The sequence below is a fragment of the Naegleria gruberi genome, assembly GCF_000004985.1.
Source record: "Naegleria gruberi genomic scaffold NAEGRscaffold_16, whole genome shotgun sequence".
NCBI classification, from domain to species: domain Eukaryota; phylum Heterolobosea; class Eutetramitea; order Acrasida; family Naegleriidae; genus Naegleria; species Naegleria gruberi.
In genome coordinates this window covers 503240-523085 of record NW_003163311.1, presented here as the reverse complement: position 1 = coordinate 523085, position 19846 = coordinate 503240, and the positions used below count along the sequence as shown (strand labels likewise).

Sequence of the window (19846 nt, the reverse complement as noted above, 5' to 3'; positions counted from 1 at the left end):
TAATCCCACCACATGGTATTCTTTGCATTCTCAGAGACCATTATTACATCCTTAATAGTAGAGTCTGTGAAACTTATGATTTTGGTAAATTGTTCTGACATGAGTGAGACAGAAAGGGATGAAACACTCGATGAGAAACATGAAATCCAAATGGTCGTGAGAAGAAGAACGGTGGCGACAACAGCGACAACCACCAATACAATTAAGAGACACTTGATAGAGGCTGGTGGTTTCCTCTCTTTTGGAGTTACCTCTTCTTGTTGAGAGTCTTCATCTGATAATGCATGATTATCATCCATTTCTTCATCTTTATCCGTTGAGGGTGCAATTCGTGTCATGGTGTTGTTTTCTTCTTAAAGCTCTAGTACAATGTTGTTGGTGGCTCTTTGTAAGGTTTGGAGGTTTGTTGATAGTTTTTTTAATTGATTTCAAAAATGTTCAAGTTATTTATTTGGAAGTGAAAAGCACGCAAAAACCCTTCCCAACACTTTAGCGAATATCGAAGCGCATCCTCTTGACTTGTGGTGAGGTTCTTCAAAATCCACTACGTCGTCACCAGTAAATAAAAGTCTTGCATTGGAAAAGCTAAGACAATTATCAGAGGAGGAAGGAGAACTTTGGGGTGAGTTAGAAGACTCTCGCAGTTCTATGGATTGTGGCTTTGGTGAATCAGCCTTAAATCCTAATAAGGACTGATTATTTTCCTCCGATACGGCTCGCTTAATTTTTACATTTGTTATGGAGGTGGAATTGTCTATAGGTGGAAGAATAAGCGATGTATTACGCTGCTGCACCAATGCAGCAGAATCAATAGTGGATTCAACAAATTGCTTCATCGTTTGTTGAGGTACTGGTTGTAAACTTTTGATGGGAGATGTTGTGAACGAGGAAAGCTCAGTAGTAGTAGATTTCTGCTCGGAATCTCTGTTGGATGGTGATTGAAGTTGAAATGTTTCTAATGATGGAGGTTCCCTTAAAGGAGAGATTTCCACCATTTCAGAATTAATCCAGCTCGGTTCTGAAGATAAAATATCAAACGATTTTTGTAAAGTCAAATCATCATTTTTGGCTTCGTCAATGTTCATAACATCAGTTTGTAGCATGATAGAGATATCATCAACGCTAAATGTACCAATTACAGGTCTTGATTCTTGTGCCCCGATCTGTTGTTGCTCGAGCGCAGTTGAAACAATTAAGGTCATTGTTTGGGAAGGAGCAAAGTCATTGTAGTTAATTTCCTTAATCAACAGATGTTCGTCATCCACTTCTTCTTCAACTTGTATTGGTTGTTGCTCTTCTTCAGCCTGTTCACTATCATGATGATTGGTGGGGAATAGTGGCATGATTGGCTGCTGACCAAGTGGTGATGTTACATCCATTAAAATAAATTCTGAGGATAATCTCTTGGAGCCATGAAAATGTCTCTTCTCCACTTGAGTTACACCAGTTTCATTAATATTGTAAACTCTAATTGATTTATCACTGCATGCAATCCAAACTCTATCTCCAACAGTCTTGATGCACCACACAAAGCCATTGACAGGAAATCTGGCAACCAGTGACTTGTCATTAACATTCCAGATTGACAATTCCTTGTTAGTAGCAACCCACACGTACTGACCAGCAATGTGCATACAATTTACATAGGAAGGAAAGTTAATAGTGTGTTCGCAAATAAAACTTGTTGGATTCCAAATCTTTACACTACAATCTCTGGAAGCACTCCATACTCTATTCGTCTTGGTACAATAACTCAATTGAGTTACGCCTGCATTAGTTATACTATTCTTTGAATTATCATGATTGGAAGTACCACTCGAGAAAGATGACACAAAGGAAGAATCATCCAAACTTTCAACACTCTTATTTTTAGACAATTGAGGTGAGTGTGTAATTTCCTTAATAGTTAAACCAGTATTGGTATCCCATACTCTAATCAGAGAATCATCGGATCCACTCCACAACAACCCTGAAACTGAGCACAATGTATTGACCCAAAGTGATCTCATTCCAATACAATTTACCTTTGGTGTAAAAGATGAACTGTCCCATAATCTGATAGAAAAGTCAACAGAGCAAGATGCAATCACATCATTGCCAAGATAGACAATATCTGTCACTGTTCCAATATGCCCATGAAGATTTTTAACCAAGCACCTCTTCTTGATATTGTAAATATTAATACTGCCATCTGCCATACCAGCCCACACATGAATTCTCCAACTGGACACATACATGAAACGTAGAGTTTCTCCTTCTCCTCATATATTGTTGATACTGGTTTACAAGAATTGGTGTCGAATATCTGGTAAATTTTTGATATCAATATAAACAATAGTATTATAAAGTTAGTCAGAAATCAATTGAAAACACTTACTGCAATAATACCCTTACGTTCACCACACCAAACCTCAGTACCTTCATCTTCAGATATAGAAATAGAGATGGCATCAATGTTATTAATTCTACTGTAGGCATTGAATTTGTGTGTTCCTGAAATACCTTGATATCTTGCTCTACTCTTTGGGGTGAGAACCATTGTAAGAGGTTCTCTAATGGTGGTCAAACTTGTTGAAATACTCAATGGTGTCGATGGAGTTAAACAAGATGTTGAACGTTTCTTTGTCGGAGTGGATCCATTCTTTTGAGGTGAGTTCAATTGCCAAGACTTTTTCACAGCAGCCAATGCAGGCAAAGATGGCATTGCATCCGAATTGAAATGTTGGGGGACAGCTTTTGAAGGAGAAGGAGGTGGTGGTAGATTATTCACTGCATTCTCCTTATCATCCAATAGCATTGAAGGTGACGAATGAACAGGTTCCTCCTTAACCAACTTGTTCTGGAGCCTTGATTTACTGGTAATGATAATTTCAGTGGTGGAGCCAATGCCATAGTGTGCAACTCCACAATAGGATTTAGATCGAGAGTGATGAGCATGACGATTTGGTGTTGGTGTACTTGGTGTTGCCTTATTATTAAGAATTGGAGTCGGTTGGATATTTGGTGTATTTGAGATGATTGGATTCAATAGGGTGGTCTTTTGAGATGATGATGATGCTTGGAAAGAGGCCCTTAGAGGTCTTCGTTCTGGCGTCTTGAGGGGCTGTTGTTGAGGAAGCCTATGATGATTACCAAAACCAATACCACTGAAGGATTGATTTAATTGTGGTGGTGCTTGAGTAGCCATTTTTTTTAAAATGATTTTAATAACTGTTATTTAAGGCGGTAAAATATTAATTCATAACGTTTAATTTCCTTAAAAATAAATGCAACAGCTTGAGATTCCTTTGACATGGTTAATTATTTCAAAGATACAAATAGAATGTATAAAACAACTAGTTTGAGGTTCAATACTTTGCAATTGGGTCCAAAAGTCAGATGTCAACTAATAATTCTGAGATGAACCAAATAATAACAGAATAACTGTTTAATTACTCTTTTGTTTTTGTGACAAAGCAGATACCAAATAGTTGTATGATTGAATTAACATTAAAATAGGCACAATAACCCAAACACCATTGGAACCAACAGTGTAAACATAGAAGTAGAAAGGATCCATATTTAAATTGCTTCCTCCTTCAAAGATAGCAGGCACAAAAGTCATCCAGTCGCCATATAACTCACACGTACACAAAACAATTTGCCAGAAGTGTCTGCTTGGTTTGTTTGTCCACATCTATTCCAATATTTTACATTAATAATCAATATTTCCAAATAGTATTTTGATACATCACAGAATTATGTAGAATCGATAATCGATTATTACAACAATTTTTCGTGTTATTGAATTATTTTCATATTTTCAAATTAACAATCAATAATAATAATAATAAATTAACACATTCGGATGAATAATAACAACATACAGTATACAAGATAATAGCACACAACAAGGTGTCAAAAGTACAAGTCAATAATTCCACAGAAACAATACATGGATCCAAGATTAACCATTTTGAATCAGCCTTTGAACCATACTCTGTCCATGTCCAAAGCAACCACTTGCCAATAGCAGTGGTAGGTTGAGCCTTTGCAACAGTGGTCGTTACACTAAAATACACGAAGGAGGCTTCCAAGATGCCGTGCACAAGCAAGTCAATGATGAGCCACAAGAAGACAAGCTTGTCAGCGAAAGAGAATTTGGCCATTATAGCTTCAAGAATTTTTTTTAATTTTTTCGTAACGGTTTTTTAAAGCGCTCCTCTTGTCGCATTCCGTTTCAAATAAATCTCAAAAGAAAAACAATGCAACAAGCTTCTTTGCTGTAATTTAGTGGAGACTTTGTTTTCTTGAAGATAATTATTCAACCGGGTTGAACAGGACACCTTCATTATCATCATTATGCACCAACCCTCTGCGCACCAATTTAGCAGACATTTCACTATGAGTCAAGTTAAATCTATAAAAGTTGTCTCTCATATTGTGCTCGCAACCTAATTGTACTTGATCAAAGATATCACTCCTCACACTAATATTCTCACTGCTGGACAAGTCTACATATCTCGACTTGGACATTCCCATTTGATGATTATTATTATTATTATTATTATTGGATTTCCCTACAACTGATAAAGTTTCATGATGATAGGATACTTGCTTGCATAGAACATTAAATTGACTTTCAATTTCTGGTATTCCAAACTCTCTTCGTGCAATATTCAACTCTAGTGGTGCTCCAATTCTAATATAGGTCCTGTAGATGTTGTAGAAGAGTTCTCTCTTGAGCCTCTCTGCTGTAACACTCTTGAATTGCTCTACAGCATTCCAAAACATGATATCTTCACAAGCAAAACACTGCTCTGAATACTTTAAAAAGAGACCATTCCACTTTTGATTCTTTAAACACTTGTGTAGATCAGCGTCTCCAATTTCTTTGATGTTATTCTTGCTATTAGAATTGTCCACTTGCTGTAGGAAGAACACTGGAATAGTACAGGAAATTATCATGTCTGATAAACATGACAAGAGGATGGTAGAAGTCCATGGAAAGTAATAATCCACTCTATTATTCGAAGTATTATTATCATTCATTAATACACATGAGATTTAATACTTACAATGTGGTAATACTACTGAACATATTTGGAATACCAAAAATTGCAATACATAGAATCCAATTAATGGCAACTAGTACAACTTCTCTCTTCACTTGCCAAACATCCTTCTTCATCACTACAATGGCAACTATGGCCAACAAGACTGAAAATGAAGCATACACTGATAACATTCCAAGGAAGTAATTAGTATTGTAACTTCCAGTTCCACAACCATTTGGGGAGAATAGGTATGTATCCACCACAAAGGCATTCTTCTTATTGATGCTGTTGAGTTTTGGATCTGGACTTTTGTAATTGAAATAATCAACAATTCCCACAATCAAATAGACCAATGTGTGAGTTCCCAATATGAGAATGTAAAATATCAAGATGAATTTGGATCCTGTTAGAAATCTTAACAATCTCAACAATTTTCCATTTTCAAAATTTACATTAGATAATCTGAATTCATTACCATAGAATTTATCTGCTTGTTTGGGTTCATTTTGTCGAGTACTTAGATCCAATTCGTGCAATTTGGTAATATCCACAATGATAGAATGTTGTTGACATGGTTCTTCATCATTTGATTGTATTAGATGTAGAACACCATTTGCTGAAGAATAGGTTCTCGATGGAGAAACACTCATTCCACAGGAAACCAAAGTATTTACAGTGCTTGGGGTACTCACAGATGATGGTTGTAAGCCTTCATTGGATATGACAGAATTACTTCTTTGATGATTATTCATTTCGCAAACTTCATTATGAAATGAATTGTGCTCTCTAGTTGAGTGGGTGTCTGTCTCCTCTTGGCTATTTGTTGTCATTGTTGTCACAGTGGTTGTCGTATTGGAGAGGTCAGTGGAGAGAGGTTTGTTATAGATTGGAGGAGGTGGCATAATATTATCAAAGGATTCTGCCATTTTAATGACAATTTGGATATTACTTTCATTTTCAAATTGTTTCACTTCCTTATTATTCGTTATTTGAATTGTACTTATTTTTCCTTCTTCCTTCTCTTGGAGCATTTCACGTTTTCCAATCCTAACTTTCAATTCGTGCAACTTTGTTAGGGCTATAAGTCTAACACATCTAATGATAATAGTGCTGGCCAATCCAGGTACAGACAAGTAGTAGATTAGAGAAAATAAAAAACAGGGGAATATCTTACGACCTATCAATACCCTCGATGACATGATTAAGGTATACAACCAGCCAACTACTGCACCCCAAATCATAAGGACAGGATTTCTAGCACTGATAAAGTTCACCTTTAAATGATTGAACTGTTCAGCCTGTTTTAATTTCCTCAATTTGTAGAACAGACCACTCAATGTTATCAGCAAAAGAATAGAATAACATGAAAGAATAGTTCCCATTACAATATAGGAAGAAAAATAATCATCACACAGCCCCAAGTTACTCTTAAAACCTTGACTCAATAATATTGGATGACATATTAGCGAATCATTTGATGATGATGAAATATTCGAAACTATTGTAGAAGAAGCATTAATTTGTTCAGTGATGATCCTAAATCCTAAATACTGATTGATTTCTGGAGTTTGGGCCAGAGCAAATCCACTCCTATCTGCCCAACACCACTCTATGATGATTCCAACCAAGACAACTGGTAGAAATTCTATCAAAGAAGGCCATTTGAGAGGTATTGATGATTGTGCTGTCATTTTGTTTATCTTTTGTTGTTGCTGAGCATAGCCTTAGAGAGATAAAGTTTATTCCCAATTAATCAATTTTATTTTCAAATAATGAACTTGTATATTCCTTAAAGTGATCATATGATTAGATTTATAATTATGCAATAGTTATGTCATTGAGACTTTACAATCCTAGGTTGATTTAAGTTTCAGCTAGTATTTGAATTCAATAAATCAAGGGCACTAAGATTATTAATAATCCTCCTATTAAACAATGGTCGGGTTGAGAGGATTCTCCGAAATGCATTTCCATTGTTAATATAAGCTTGCAAAACAACTCAATCAATTAAAAAGCCAAAATACAATAAAAAATGCTCAGACAATCATCCAAGTTGATTAAATCAGTTGCCTCTAAGAATTTGAGAATCACATCTCTTCAAACTAGATTCTATGCCTCTGCCACTTCGGAACATGTTATTTCCATCAAGGATGATGATCATTTCATTAAACATTTGAAGGAAACTACAAAGCCATTCATTATTGATGTTTATGCTGATTGGTGTGGACCATGTAAAATGTAAGTCTTAATGTTTATTAATTAATATTCATTAAATGTTGTGATTCTTTTCGGATGATATTATTCGGAATGTGTGGATTAATGATGAATTAATATTCAAAATAATATTAAATTTTAATAATAATGATTGAAAATGATTAAATAATACATAGGCTTGGACCAATTCTTCAAAATGTAGTCACTGAACATAATGGAAAGATTGAACTTGTTACCATTAATTCTGATAACTTGCCAGATCTTGCTGGAGAACTCGGAGTGGAAGCATTGCCAACTCTCTTCTTTGTTCAACCAGGTGGTAAATTTGTTTACAGACATGTTGGATTTGCCGATAAATCAAACATTCAATCTCTTGTCAAGAAGCACTTGCTTGAAGGTCAATAAATTATTTTGTAATACTTTACTAATTATTTAAAAAGAACACATACGTCTGTTCATCAGATAATATTATTCGTCCGGCTTACATTGATCAAACATAATAAAAATCAAAAAATGAGTGAAGAAGAGGAAGTGAAAGTTATTGCTGGTGAAGATTCGGAAGAGGAGGAAGAAGAAGAAATTGAAGAACCAACAACAAATCAAGCAAATGTTGTTGCTATGGTAATTGATGAAGGTAAAAATGTGGACGGAGAGGATGATGAGGAAGAAGAGGAACCACAGGAAATTGAAGGAGAAGACGATGAAGAAGATGAGGAAGAGGAGGAAGAACAACCTGCTGCAACAACTACATCTTTGTCTGTAACCACTACTGTAACAAGCACTGTTCAAAAACCTACTACAACAAACACAGCTACCACATTGACAACGCCATCTGTTGCCTCTCACGAAAGGACATCATCAAGTGCTTCGAACGTGAGTGAAGGAACAACAACCAATACATCCATTACTACCAATCCACAAATTTCAGATACCATTTCGGAATCTGCAACACCAGTTACACCTACTGCATCCCAACAAGGTGCAGCTCTTGTGGAGGGAGCCACCAGAAAGTTGTCAACCTTTTGGAAATCATTCAAGAGTAATGTAGCTACTGTTGTAACCACAACCAATCAAGCTATTACCTCTACTAGTATTATTACTTCGACACCACCTCAAGGTACAACTGTTCCTCCTTCAACAACTTCTCAAGTAGTGACATCAACAAGTGAAACGACCACCACTGTTGTGGAAAAAACCAATGGTGAAACAAATGTAAATAATGAAATATCAGATGAAGAGCCACAACCACCAAAAACACCTCCACACAATCAAAACACTCAACCAACATCTGGATCTCCAAGTTATTCAACTTATTTCTCTGGTGTTCTCAACAAGCTTAAGAGTGAATTACAGACCTCTACTCTTGCAGAGCCAGTTGAAAAGTTGAAGAAGGCACTAACTGGAGAGCCAAGCCATGATCTGAAAAATCCTAATCAAATTATTCTTAAAGTTACACACAGAATGAAAGATTTGAAACATTCAAATGAACAATTAGAGCAAACAATTCACACCAAGTACTCAAATACTTTGGAACATATCAATGTAGAATTAATGAGATTGAGTAATGGAATGACAAGAACCCTTCAAAATATGCAACAAACACAATTACATCTCAAAAAGAGTAGTGAAAATGTATCAAACTTGTTGGCTGCTATTGAATCATGTCAGCAACCTGTTGTTGAAAATAAAGAAGGTTCTAATTAAACTCAATTATTGTGTTAATCAATTTATTTTAGAAAATACTTTGAAATCAATTGCAAAGTATTCTATTTGAAAAAAGATAAAAGAATGATATTAGTGGTGTACTGGCACCTATAGATCGTGAATTGGTATTTATCACCAACCCCCTACAACATAGACACGAAATTCTATTGATCATCGGGAACGGGTCGAGCTGTCTTTTAGGACCTAACTAGACCAGCAATAGAAGATCTTGATATCGGTTTAATTCCTTGGTAAGTTTTACACTCTCAAGTTTTGCCTTCAACCAATTCACAACATTAAATTGTGGTTTGCTCTCATTTTATATTATTTAAAAAAAATTACACCATTCAAAAGCAGGAGAACTTTTTCATCACACAACACAAAAACAACCTTTTGAACAATTATATTTTAATTGGATTCGGAAGAATTTTACATCACTCTCTTTTGTCCTCAAGAAAAAAAGCATTGCACGACAAGTATTTTGGCATCGTTTTGTGGATAATTATTATTTGGATAGAAAATGTCGAAATCAAAAGCAAAATTAATGTTGGGTAATCCTTCGGATCATGTCGATTTTGAAACAATTGAATCACCCAAGAAACCAATTTTAAAATTGGAAGAACCAGAGGTACCACAAAATATTAGTAAAAAGAAGAGTTTTAATGAGGACAGTGTAAGAATGTAGGTTATTCACTGCAATAATTAAAAGTGATTAATTTTCTCAAGATCTCACGAGAGGTTTGAATATGAAAATGAATTAAGTATAGGACCTAGAGGAATAGACAGAGAAAAGACACCACTCTCTTCTACTGTTATTGAATCAACAATATTCGATGTACCATCAACACTGAACACTACAAATGCTTCCTCTCTGGAAAAAGATTCATCATCACCAAGTGCTGATGATTTTAATTCACTAACAGGATTAATTAGATATGAGGAATTATCTGGATTTGTAAAATTAGGAAGTGGATCATCGGCTTCTGTATTCAAAGTGTACCATCAACCTTCCGAATTTGATATTGGAGTTGGAGCAAGACTTGAGCCTTCTAATTCAGAAAATAAGGATGACCCAGAAAAGAAAAAGACTGTCTATGCCATGAAAAAGATCTATGTAGAAAAACAGTTGGCCAAGTCTATAATACACGAAATTAAAGCTCTCTACACTAACAGAAATACTCACATTATCAAATTAATTGACTCATATTACCGAGAAGGAGCTATAATGATGATTTTGGAATATATGGATTGTGGATCTTTGGAAGATGTCATTAAAATATCTAAAAAGATTCCAGAGAAAATACTCAGCAGAATGACTTATCAAATCTTGAAAGGTTTACAATATATTCATGAGGAATGTTATATTATTCACAGAGATATTAAGCCTGCTAATATTTTACTCAATAGCAAAGGTCTCTGTAAGATTGCAGATTGTAAGTTTCTAAATGATAGCTGTATGATTAATATCTATTATTTCAATTAATAATAATGTAGTTGGTATGAGTGGTTTCTGGATTAAATCAAAATTGGAAGAAATTCAAAAGACAGCCAAATTCGATACATTTTGTGGCACTTATAGTACGTACTAGTCAAAATAACTAATTTATTTAACTTTTACAATGAATAACTAATTTCAGTTTACATGTCTCCTGAAAGAATTAGAGGACAATCACATAGTTTTGATAGCGACATTTGGTCACTTGGCTTGACAATAGCTCAATTAGGTATGGGAATATTCCCATTCACACTCAAACCAGAATTTACAATTTGGTCCATGTTTGAATATTTGGAAGAGACTGGAGCTGAACCATTTCCAATCGATGAAAAGGAATATTCACCTGAATTTAAATCATTTGTTTATCAATGCATGACATTTGATCGTAAGCAAAGACCATCTGCATCTCAACTCGTTTCACACCCATGGATTGAAAAGTACAAGAAGGATGAAGAAAAGATGAGAAAGAGTGTTGAAAAGTGGGTATACAGACGTTACATTGCTGTAAAGAGACACAATAGAAAACCAAAAGAATCTAACGATACAAAAACTGAAAAACGATAAACTATTTCATCAACAATTTTAAATATAGGTGCACCTCTATTCATGTGTGACTTTAAAGTTGAAAAATAGAAAAGAAAGAATTGAACAATAAAATTCGAATTTAAAAAAATTAAAAATGGGCATTCTAGAAAAGATAAAGGGTGAGTTGTTACTTTTGTTTCGGTAATATATTTAATTAATGATGTGATGGAAAATAATGTGATGGATATATTATCACACTGATAATAATTTTGTTGATTTGGAATTTAATTTAAATATATTTATCGGATGATAATCATAGATATTGAAAATGAAATGAACAAAACCCAAAAGAACAAGGCCACTGAATACCACATTGGTCTGTTGAAGGCTAGATTGGCCAGGTGTAAGTATTAACACTCAACAATATGAATATCAACAACAACAACAATCCGATCACATATGGAATGATACAAAATTTCAACTTGATTATTGAATTGATAAATTGATAGTACGTTCACAACTCATTGACTCTGAAAAGAAAGGAGGTGGTGGAGGTGGTGATGGATTTGAAGCCAGAAAAGCAGGTGATGCTCGTGTTGCTTTGATTGGTTTCCCATCTGTTGGTAAATCTACATTGTTGAATAAGATTACAGGAACTGAATCTGAAACTGGTGCCTATGAATTTACTACATTGACTTGTATTCCTGGTGTTATTGAATATAACGGATCAAGAATCCAACTTTTGGATTTGCCTGGTATTATTGAAGGTGCTGCTGAAGGGTATGTTTGTTTATTATCATTATCAATATATTAACAATATTAACAATAATAATAATATTATAACAAATGATAATATGATTACTCTATTGAAAACGGAATGTACTTGAATTATCATCAAAACTATTTGCTGAAATATTTGGATAATTTAAAAATTGATTATATTACTAATGACTTTATGGAAAATAGTAAAGGAAGAGGTAAACAAGTTATTGCTACTGCAAGAACTGCTGATTTGGTTTTGATGATGTTGGATGCCTCAAAGGGTGAAATTCACAAACATCTTTTGGAACAAGAATTGGAAAGTGTTGGTATCAGATTGAACAAACCAAAACCAAACATGTACTTCAAACCACTTAAAACTGGTGGTCTCAGATTTACAACAACTTGTAAACAAACTAAGGGTGTTACTGAAAAGCTTGTTTCTGACATCTTGAGAGAACAAAAGATTCACAATGCTGAAGTTGTTATCAGATACGATGCTGAAATTGATGACTTTATTGATTTGGTGGAAGGTAACAGACAATATATTAAGTGTCTCTGTGTTTACAACAAGGTCGATACCATAACTTTGGAAGAAGTTGACAAGTTGGCCAAGAGGGAAAACTCTGTTGTGATATCATGTAACTGGGATTTGAATTTGGATTACTTGATTGAACAAATTTGGGAACACTTGGGATTGGTTAGAGCTTATACCAAGAAGAGAGGTTGTGCTCCAGATTTCAAAGATCCAGTCGTTTTGAGAGAAGGTTCCACAATTGAAGATATCTGTAACAGCGTACACAAGGACATGAAGAAGAACTTTAAATATGCTATTGTGTGGGGCAAATCGTAAGTTTTTTTACAATATTTTTATTTATTCTATTTTTTTCTCCTATTACTTCTTATATTCCGTTATTCTATAATATGAACACAAATAGAGCTAAACATACACCTCAAAGAGTTGGTTTGAGTCACGAATTGGCAGATGAAGACGTTGTCCAACTTGTTACATCTGGTTAATAATATTGAGCTAGTAATATTTTGTAAAGTAATTTATTTGTTTAATTTTTGAGCTACACTTATTCTCGAGAAGAAGAATGCGAACAAAGTAAATGTTACAGAGCTTAACCAAAAGAATAAGCTAGCGTACATATCCCTCTCCAAATAAAACATTTATTATAAATTTGTATCTAAAATATTCAGTTTCCATTCTAAAGATAAACAATGAACAGATCTTCCATCATCATTTATTCGAACTTGAATGGCAACAAGGTGCTGAGAAGGAAGAATTTCAAAGAATTGCCAGAACTTGTTAATGCAAACTAAATTATTGTTCATCCTGATCATCGTCGACATTACTAAGGAATTCCCTTCTCATAATACATCCATTCTTTTCCAAACAAATTCCAATAGCCATCTCCATCACAAAATCTCCATCACCTTCCTCATAGCACGGATGTCTCTTCTTACAACCATAGTAATAGTATTGATTTCTACATGATTCAAAGAAGGAACCAATTTCTGGATGGATCTTCTTCATGCAATCTAACCTACATGCAACACATTTGGTTGCTTGGTCAGAGCCATGAAATGTTCTTGATCTTTTGGAGAGTTTGAGATTGAGTGGACCTGTAATGTGATATGTGGATGGTTGTTTGTCAATGTAATATTTTGCCTCTGGAGAAATTGGATAAGAAGAGGTTGAGAGTGAAGGTTGGCTTTCGTCCAATTTCTGAATATTTCGAATAAACATGTATGTTTAATAGTACTTACATTGGTCGTAGTGGTACTACTCCTGTTAGAAGCTGTTCATTTGCCAAAACAACAACACTTCTTTTAGAGCTCGATATCATGTTTGCATGTGGACTATTACATGTTGAAGCAGTGGCATTCACACAACACAAACAAAGACAACAAATGCTCAGGCAGAAAATTAAAAAGAGTGTGAGATTAGTTTTCCGTTCTGCCATGTTTTTTTTCATACATCTATATTTGAGATGATTCGTCGAAGTGACAGACTAATCTTGTTGTTTAAAAAAATGTCCTCATTTACTAAAATGTATTTTATAATCAACAGATTGTAACAGACATACCAGAACATGAGAGGGCGTTTCAAAAGTAATGCACGAATCATTTCAATGCAGAGATCATATTTCAAAAACAATTTTGTTTCCTCAATTTCTTAGCAACACTTATTCTGGAGAGGAAGAATGTGGACAAGGTAAATGTTACAGAGCTTAACCAAAGGAATAAACTTGCGTAGATATCCTCACCAAATAAAACATTCATTATAAATTTGTAGCCAAATATTCCAAAGAGAATGGTCATGGAAATGGTGGTGATAATCTCAATTTCTACCAACCATTTACCATACCAACTAGTGTTACTCTTTATCATGTCCAATTCAAAGGTAAAGAAATAATCCTCTTCCTCTCTTGATTTCTTATTGATTTTTTGAGAATTCTTGTCGGATTCTTCATGGATTATGATTTCCTCTCCTGTTAATGGATCAATAATTTTAGAGTGATTATCCTCTTCCTTTCTCTTCCTGATTAAATCCAAAATTTCGGCATGTTTTTGATCGTTGATTGGGAATCTGTACATGAGGAAAAGGCATACTATTGAGGTCAAGCTTGGGAGTAGAGCAGCTTGCACAGATATCGAGTGTTTTCCCATTAGGGTATAAGTTCCACTCTTCAAAGATGTTCTCTCCTCAACAGACAGTCCATAAGTATTGAAATATGATAAAATTCCAAAAGATACAGAGCTAGATATTAAATCAATATATCTTGGTAGGAACGACCAGGTGGCCTCCAAAGAAATTTCCCTTCTCTCTCCAGTTCTCAATTCATCATAATCAAAGACGGTAGTCTTGATACTATCGAGAAGGAATCCGCTAGACCTTCCAGTAATTGTCAGCAAGACAAAGAATGGAAGATAATTCCAAATTTGAGGTTCTGTACTCGAATAATCCACAAACAAGTACACAAAAACACCAATAGGTATCTGAACTAGATATGAAACTAGCCAAGTATTATAATTACCATACTTGGAAGCCATATATTGCCATAGTGGGGAGAATATCATGGCAAATATCATTCCAGTCGTGTTGAGAACTCCAGTCCAAAAATCAAAATTAGCTCCCTCCAAATTCAATACTTTAGTAATGTAGAAAATGTATAGACCATTCCACAATAATCCTCTCAATGTTTCATAACTAAACAAGCAAAGTAGAGCTACAAAGGCTCTATTTTCAAAGCACTTTTTCAATGCAGGAATCCATGAGACTGATTTCTTTTCCTCTGTTTTTTCCTTTTTGAAACTATTCATTTCTCTTGAATTTCGAAAGAAACTCGACATGAATACATAAGATCCAATAATTAGTAAACTTCCAATCATGATATATACTCTTGTAATTTGATTTTCACTCAAAGTCAACGAAGATAATATAAATCTCAGCAGCGATGGCAAGAATGCTCCCAAAACTCCTCCATACATTGAAGCTTGATGTTTCACAGAAAATAAATCCGATCTATCCTTCACATTCCACAATTTACACATTCTCACAATTGATGTATCATATAAAACTCTCAGTGGTACCATATTCTTCAATAATGAACAAATAATAAACCAAATAAATGTGGGAATCATCTCCGATCTATACAATGAAGGTCCCAAAAACAATCCAACAATACTCATCCAATAAATTGGTGCACAAATCATCAAGAGAGTTTGTTGTCCAAGGCTACTTGAATCAATCAAGGTTGCACTGAAGAAATCTGTTATTAAACTTAATGATCGGATGAAGGAATTTACCAATCCAAACCTTGAAGCCTCTATACATGATTTATCCGAATAATATTTACAAATATCTTCCATGTAATATTTAGTCAAGTGCATATCAATATAAACATCGAGAATACTCGTTAGAAATGTGGGAAGGATGGCAATTAATATTTGAGAGTATTTTCCTGAAATTCCTTCTTCTCCTGATGATCCTCCAGGAGTTGTTTCATCACAATGTTTGTTTTCTTTCATTTTTTTTTAATTGAAATAAATATTTTTATTGTAAACTAAATTAATTGATTTCTCGTTGTTTAAAGTCTTTGAAGAAAATTACTCAACTGGAGAAACTTCATGAACTTTTTCAGATTGAGTGGCAACTTCTTTGGTATTTCTTCTTCTATTGTAAATACGGCTGAAAATGAATAGAGAAATAATAACGAGGGCCAAACAAACTACACTGATTGTAACTGTTGCAAAGATAACTTTTGGACTAATCTTCTTGAAGAGAGCAAGGGTAATGTATGGACCAGACATTGCACCTCCAGAGCCTCCCAAAACCATCAAACTGGTCATTAAGCCAGTAATTTCCAAATTCATTACTGATGATGGAATTGAAATGGTTGTTGGATACAAACTGGCAATGGAAAGACCTAACAAGAGACTTGCAACCCACAAAACTGAAATATTGGTAGAGAAAATCCATAATAACGAAACACTAATCGTAATTCCAATAAAGTCAACAAGTAACATGATAAATGGTGGAATGAAATATGAAATTGGAATGGCAATACCTCTGCCAATTGTGAACAACAGCCAAAAACCAGAATTGATCATGTTTGCTTCACTGTCATCTGCCAATTCCATAGCAGTCAAGTATGAATAAATAACGTTACCATAAGTGCTCTCAGCCATACAGTATGATAAAAGAGCCAAAGCAACCAAAATGGTAACAAAAAGCTTGGTAAGGAATACAGTTCTAGAATTATTTGGTTTCTTTGCTTCTCCATGTTCAATACTACCAACAGAAGCAGTGTCATCCTCTTCTCCATCATTGATTGGTTTAACATCGTCAGAGATTTCGTTTCTCTTCATCCACATGTAGACCATGTAAATAATGAACAAACCAATGGAAAGCAAGTACAAGAGACAGACAATAAAGTTAGTTCCCAAAACAGACTTGGAAATGAGTGTTCCTTCAATAAATCCAGCTGGTGTTCCCTCAGTAGAATTTCCAATGGTAGAATTAATAAATGTCACATTATTTTGTAAAATGGATGACAATGATTCAGCACCTTCATCAGCAGGAACTACAACTTGTGAATTATCAACTCCCAAAATACTATTCACAACCAAAACAGTAAATGGTCCAAAGAATAAACCAAGACCTGCAGAAAAGTGGAATAATTGTGAGAATGGTGTGACATTAATCTTCATCTCATTCCAAATACTGAATAATAAAGCTTGAGCACAAATACCTAAATATCCCTGCCCTACACCCCACAGTAAGAAGATTGCACATAGAGACCACAATGAAGAACCAAAAGGCATCAATGCAGATGCAAGAGTCATGATGAGAATGGACACAATAATCAATGCATAATTTGTAAGAGTTTCATAGAGAGTTCTCTTGTGATGATCCTTAATCTTCTTGTCCATAAATTTCTTCATTGCATCCATGACAAATCCTCCAATAAGTGTTGTCACAAGTGCTCCGATACCTCTGATTGTGAAAACAATACCAACTTCAGATCGGTCTGTATTGGTTTGTTTGGCAAAAACATTGATAAGTGATCCTACACTACTAGCTGTTTCATTGTATTGAAATAATGTTGATCAACAGATGATGAAGATGATGAAATAATTTGCCCAAAATGTGAAATGGATAATAATCAATTACATTACTATGAAATTCAACAGTAAAACTTACACGAAATACACATGCACAAAATGGCAAAGTTCAATAACATGGTTTGTAAAAAGGCCTTTGTCAACAAGACTGATTTCATATTTGCTAAAATCTCTTTGGGTGACAATCTCTTCTTTGTATTTGTCATAACTTTCAACTCCGCCACATCATCCTCTTTCAATGGTTCTCTACTGTTGGCAGAACTAGAATTTGAACTTTTTACCAAATCCACATCTTGTAATTCTGTTTCTTGTAGATGGTGATCGTCAATGTGTAGTCTTCCTCCTGTTTCTTCCAGCTGAAGCCTATTATTTTCATATGAATTATCACCTCCGGTATCATCCATCATTGCTGCAGAAAATGAATCTTCATAATCTTCATCATCCACCTTGTTAGAATACTTATTACTTTGAGGAGCCATTCTTTATATATTTGATGTATTATTCTTCTTCTTCCGACTGTTAATAAGTTTTTTCTCGCTCAGTTATAATAATCGTGTTTGAGAGATGTTCGAATGGAGGAGAGTTTGTTTGTGTTGTTTTTTTTGAATTTGTTCAACAGTCTTAAAAGAGTTTTCTTTCTTTTTATGGGGAGAGGGCATACACATCGAATCAGTTATTACAACAATTGTGATACTAAGTTATTGAGTGGGTCAGTGTTAGGAATATTATCCGTATTACTTGAAAGAGTGAGAAAACCAGGTTAAATCAATGTAGTCACACAATGAATGTCCCTACTCGAGGGATAATGAAACGCATTATTTGAATCTCTTGTGTGGTGATTAAGAGTATTAAGAAATGTGGCTAGTGATAATTGATTCTAGTAAGTGATTTAAGGGGAAAGGAGGATATTTCATAACCTGACGTGGGTGATGGCCAGTTTTCTTTATTTGGAAATGGCAGTAGAATACCCAATTTTCTAATAATGTTTTTATGGGTATTTCGAATTTCAATTTACAGTAGAAAGTGAAGAGTATTATTTACAGTTGTTTATTCAATGTCAATGATGATTTTACCCACTGTTCTTTGAGATTGCATTTGTAAGTGAGCATCCTTAGTATTTTCCAATGAGAATGGAATGAGAGGCAATAATTTGTAGGCATCATTTGAAACAACAATGTGATTCAAAAGTAAATTCATATCCTTTGCATTCTTTCCAAGAAATACCATATGATAGGATGGATAGCAGCTGGACATTGATTTGAGTTTGTTTGAGGAAATGTAACAACCAATCTTTACCAAGCTGGAGAAGGTCAAAGTATATTCGTTTGGATTAGGTGTAGAAATGGTTGAGAATGTAACTCCCTTTTCAGCTGATTTACAGTCCAAATGTTGACAAACATCCTCATAGTAATAATATCCGCCAACTGTGTCAATAACAATATCCACATACTTGTCACCATGTGTTTCACTAATCAATTGACAAATACTCTTCATACTATCTGCCAAACCACCAGATGCGTGTGTAGTGTGAGCACCGGCCTTTGCAGAGGTCTTGTTATAATCAATTACGACATCAGCTCCAAGAGAAGTAACAAATTGAGAATTTCTCTCTGAACAAACTGCATAAATCTTGGTGTTGAAATATCTACTCAAGAATTGTTTAGCAACCATTACAGCAATACTACCAGTGCCGCCAGATGCTCCAATAATGAGAATTTTCAAATCCTTCTTTGTACCAGTGAGTGCATCAGAAATCTTTCCAGTCTTGTAGGCACTTTCACCTTCTCTATCTAAAACTTCTCCAATAAGTGGATGTCTTCTATACATTTCCAAAACAGTACATCCTGTGATCAATTATTAATTGAAATTCCAATTATATTTAAACAAGATAAATTTCCAAATTAGTTAAAATAATTAGCTTGAAACTTACCAGCCAATGGAAATGCAGCTGCTTGTTGGTGAGTCAATTGGTCAGGATAGAGTGTCAATTCATCGTCCTCAAACACAGCATACTCAGCATAACTTCCAGTTTTGTTATTTGGCAAGAATCCAGTCACACGATCTCCCACTTTAAATCTATCAACCTTAGCTCCGACTTGCTCCACAACACCAGAACCATCCTTTCCAAGAATTGCTGGGAATTTCATAGATGCAGCCATCTTCATTGCTCCCTTTCTCAACTTGTAATCCACAGGATTGACAGAAGCAGTCTTTAAATTCACAAGAACTTGCTTGGAAGATGAAACTTTAGGTTTTTCAAAATCGGTAACCAATTTAAAATCTGGTTCCTCACAATAATCCTCAATAATCATAGCCTTCATTTTCGTTATTGTATTCAGTAGATTTCTTCTCGTATTATTATTCGTTAAATTCTTCATCAACTAGAGCAAAATTTTCTCCGAAGTTTTTGATGATGGTTAGTGATGAATTCAGTTTTTTTAAAATATGAAATTTCTTTAAAGCGCACTTGCAAGGTTTT

General features: G+C 34.6%; 12 protein-coding genes across 12 annotated transcripts; 4 read left to right on the top strand and 8 right to left on the bottom strand.

Annotated features, from left to right (window-relative positions):
• Positions 1 to 443: 443 nt before the first annotated feature.
• On the bottom strand, positions 444 to 3187 carry NAEGRDRAFT_48110 (uncharacterized protein; the record flags this gene model as incomplete). Its single annotated transcript, XM_002678759.1, has 2 exons — positions 444 to 1969; positions 2419 to 3187. The coding sequence occupies 2 exons, from the start codon at positions 3185 to 3187 to the stop codon at positions 444 to 446; spliced, it is 2295 nt and encodes a 764-aa protein (XP_002678805.1).
• A 240-nt stretch (positions 3188 to 3427) lies between these two features.
• NAEGRDRAFT_66082 (uncharacterized protein) lies at positions 3428 to 4148 on the bottom strand (the record flags this gene model as incomplete). Its single annotated transcript, XM_002678758.1, has 2 exons — positions 3428 to 3676; positions 3867 to 4148. 2 exons carry the CDS (start codon positions 4146 to 4148, stop codon positions 3428 to 3430), a joined length of 531 nt encoding a protein of 176 aa, XP_002678804.1.
• Positions 4149 to 4299: 151 nt separating this feature from the next.
• NAEGRDRAFT_66081 (uncharacterized protein) lies at positions 4300 to 4947 on the bottom strand (the record flags this gene model as incomplete). The annotated part of the gene is made up of 1 exon (XM_002678757.1): positions 4300 to 4947. One exon carries the CDS (start codon positions 4945 to 4947, stop codon positions 4300 to 4302), a length of 648 nt encoding a protein of 215 aa, XP_002678803.1.
• Positions 4948 to 5053: 106 nt separating this feature from the next.
• On the bottom strand, positions 5054 to 6727 carry NAEGRDRAFT_66080 (uncharacterized protein; the record flags this gene model as incomplete). The annotated part of the gene is made up of 1 exon (XM_002678756.1): positions 5054 to 6727. One exon carries the CDS (start codon positions 6725 to 6727, stop codon positions 5054 to 5056), a length of 1674 nt encoding a protein of 557 aa, XP_002678802.1.
• A 341-nt stretch (positions 6728 to 7068) lies between these two features.
• Positions 7069 to 7655, top strand: NAEGRDRAFT_66079 (uncharacterized protein; the record flags this gene model as incomplete). The annotated part of the gene is made up of 2 exons (XM_002678887.1): positions 7069 to 7274; positions 7427 to 7655. The coding sequence occupies 2 exons, from the start codon at positions 7069 to 7071 to the stop codon at positions 7653 to 7655; spliced, it is 435 nt and encodes a 144-aa protein (XP_002678933.1).
• Positions 7656 to 7763: 108 nt separating this feature from the next.
• On the top strand, positions 7764 to 8958 carry NAEGRDRAFT_57670 (uncharacterized protein; the record flags this gene model as incomplete). The annotated part of the gene is made up of 1 exon (XM_002678886.1): positions 7764 to 8958. One exon carries the CDS (start codon positions 7764 to 7766, stop codon positions 8952 to 8954), a length of 1191 nt encoding a protein of 396 aa, XP_002678932.1. The 3' UTR covers positions 8955 to 8958.
• Positions 8959 to 9474: 516 nt separating this feature from the next.
• On the top strand, positions 9475 to 11013 carry NAEGRDRAFT_66077 (uncharacterized protein; the record flags this gene model as incomplete). The annotated part of the gene is made up of 4 exons (XM_002678885.1): positions 9475 to 9635; positions 9681 to 10387; positions 10449 to 10532; positions 10592 to 11013. The coding sequence occupies 4 exons, from the start codon at positions 9475 to 9477 to the stop codon at positions 11011 to 11013; spliced, it is 1374 nt and encodes a 457-aa protein (XP_002678931.1).
• A 115-nt stretch (positions 11014 to 11128) lies between these two features.
• On the top strand, positions 11129 to 12916 carry NAEGRDRAFT_36239 (developmentally regulated GTP binding protein; the record flags this gene model as incomplete). Its single annotated transcript, XM_002678884.1, has 5 exons — positions 11129 to 11153; positions 11294 to 11377; positions 11484 to 11754; positions 11941 to 12582; positions 12672 to 12916. The coding sequence occupies 5 exons, from the start codon at positions 11129 to 11131 to the stop codon at positions 12751 to 12753; spliced, it is 1104 nt and encodes a 367-aa protein (XP_002678930.1). The 3' UTR covers positions 12754 to 12916.
• Positions 12917 to 13060: 144 nt separating this feature from the next.
• NAEGRDRAFT_66075 (uncharacterized protein) lies at positions 13061 to 13486 on the bottom strand (the record flags this gene model as incomplete). Its single annotated transcript, XM_002678755.1, has 1 exon — positions 13061 to 13486. One exon carries the CDS (start codon positions 13484 to 13486, stop codon positions 13061 to 13063), a length of 426 nt encoding a protein of 141 aa, XP_002678801.1.
• A 401-nt stretch (positions 13487 to 13887) lies between these two features.
• Positions 13888 to 15771, bottom strand: NAEGRDRAFT_66074 (uncharacterized protein; the record flags this gene model as incomplete). Its single annotated transcript, XM_002678754.1, has 1 exon — positions 13888 to 15771. One exon carries the CDS (start codon positions 15769 to 15771, stop codon positions 13888 to 13890), a length of 1884 nt encoding a protein of 627 aa, XP_002678800.1.
• A 78-nt stretch (positions 15772 to 15849) lies between these two features.
• Positions 15850 to 17846, bottom strand: NAEGRDRAFT_66073 (uncharacterized protein; the record flags this gene model as incomplete). Its single annotated transcript, XM_002678753.1, has 2 exons — positions 15850 to 17324; positions 17447 to 17846. 2 exons carry the CDS (start codon positions 17844 to 17846, stop codon positions 15850 to 15852), a joined length of 1875 nt encoding a protein of 624 aa, XP_002678799.1.
• A 568-nt stretch (positions 17847 to 18414) lies between these two features.
• On the bottom strand, positions 18415 to 19688 carry NAEGRDRAFT_48104 (uncharacterized protein; the record flags this gene model as incomplete). The annotated part of the gene is made up of 2 exons (XM_002678752.1): positions 18415 to 19211; positions 19298 to 19688. The coding sequence occupies 2 exons, from the start codon at positions 19686 to 19688 to the stop codon at positions 18415 to 18417; spliced, it is 1188 nt and encodes a 395-aa protein (XP_002678798.1).
• Between the last annotated feature and the right edge of the window lie 158 nt (positions 19689 to 19846).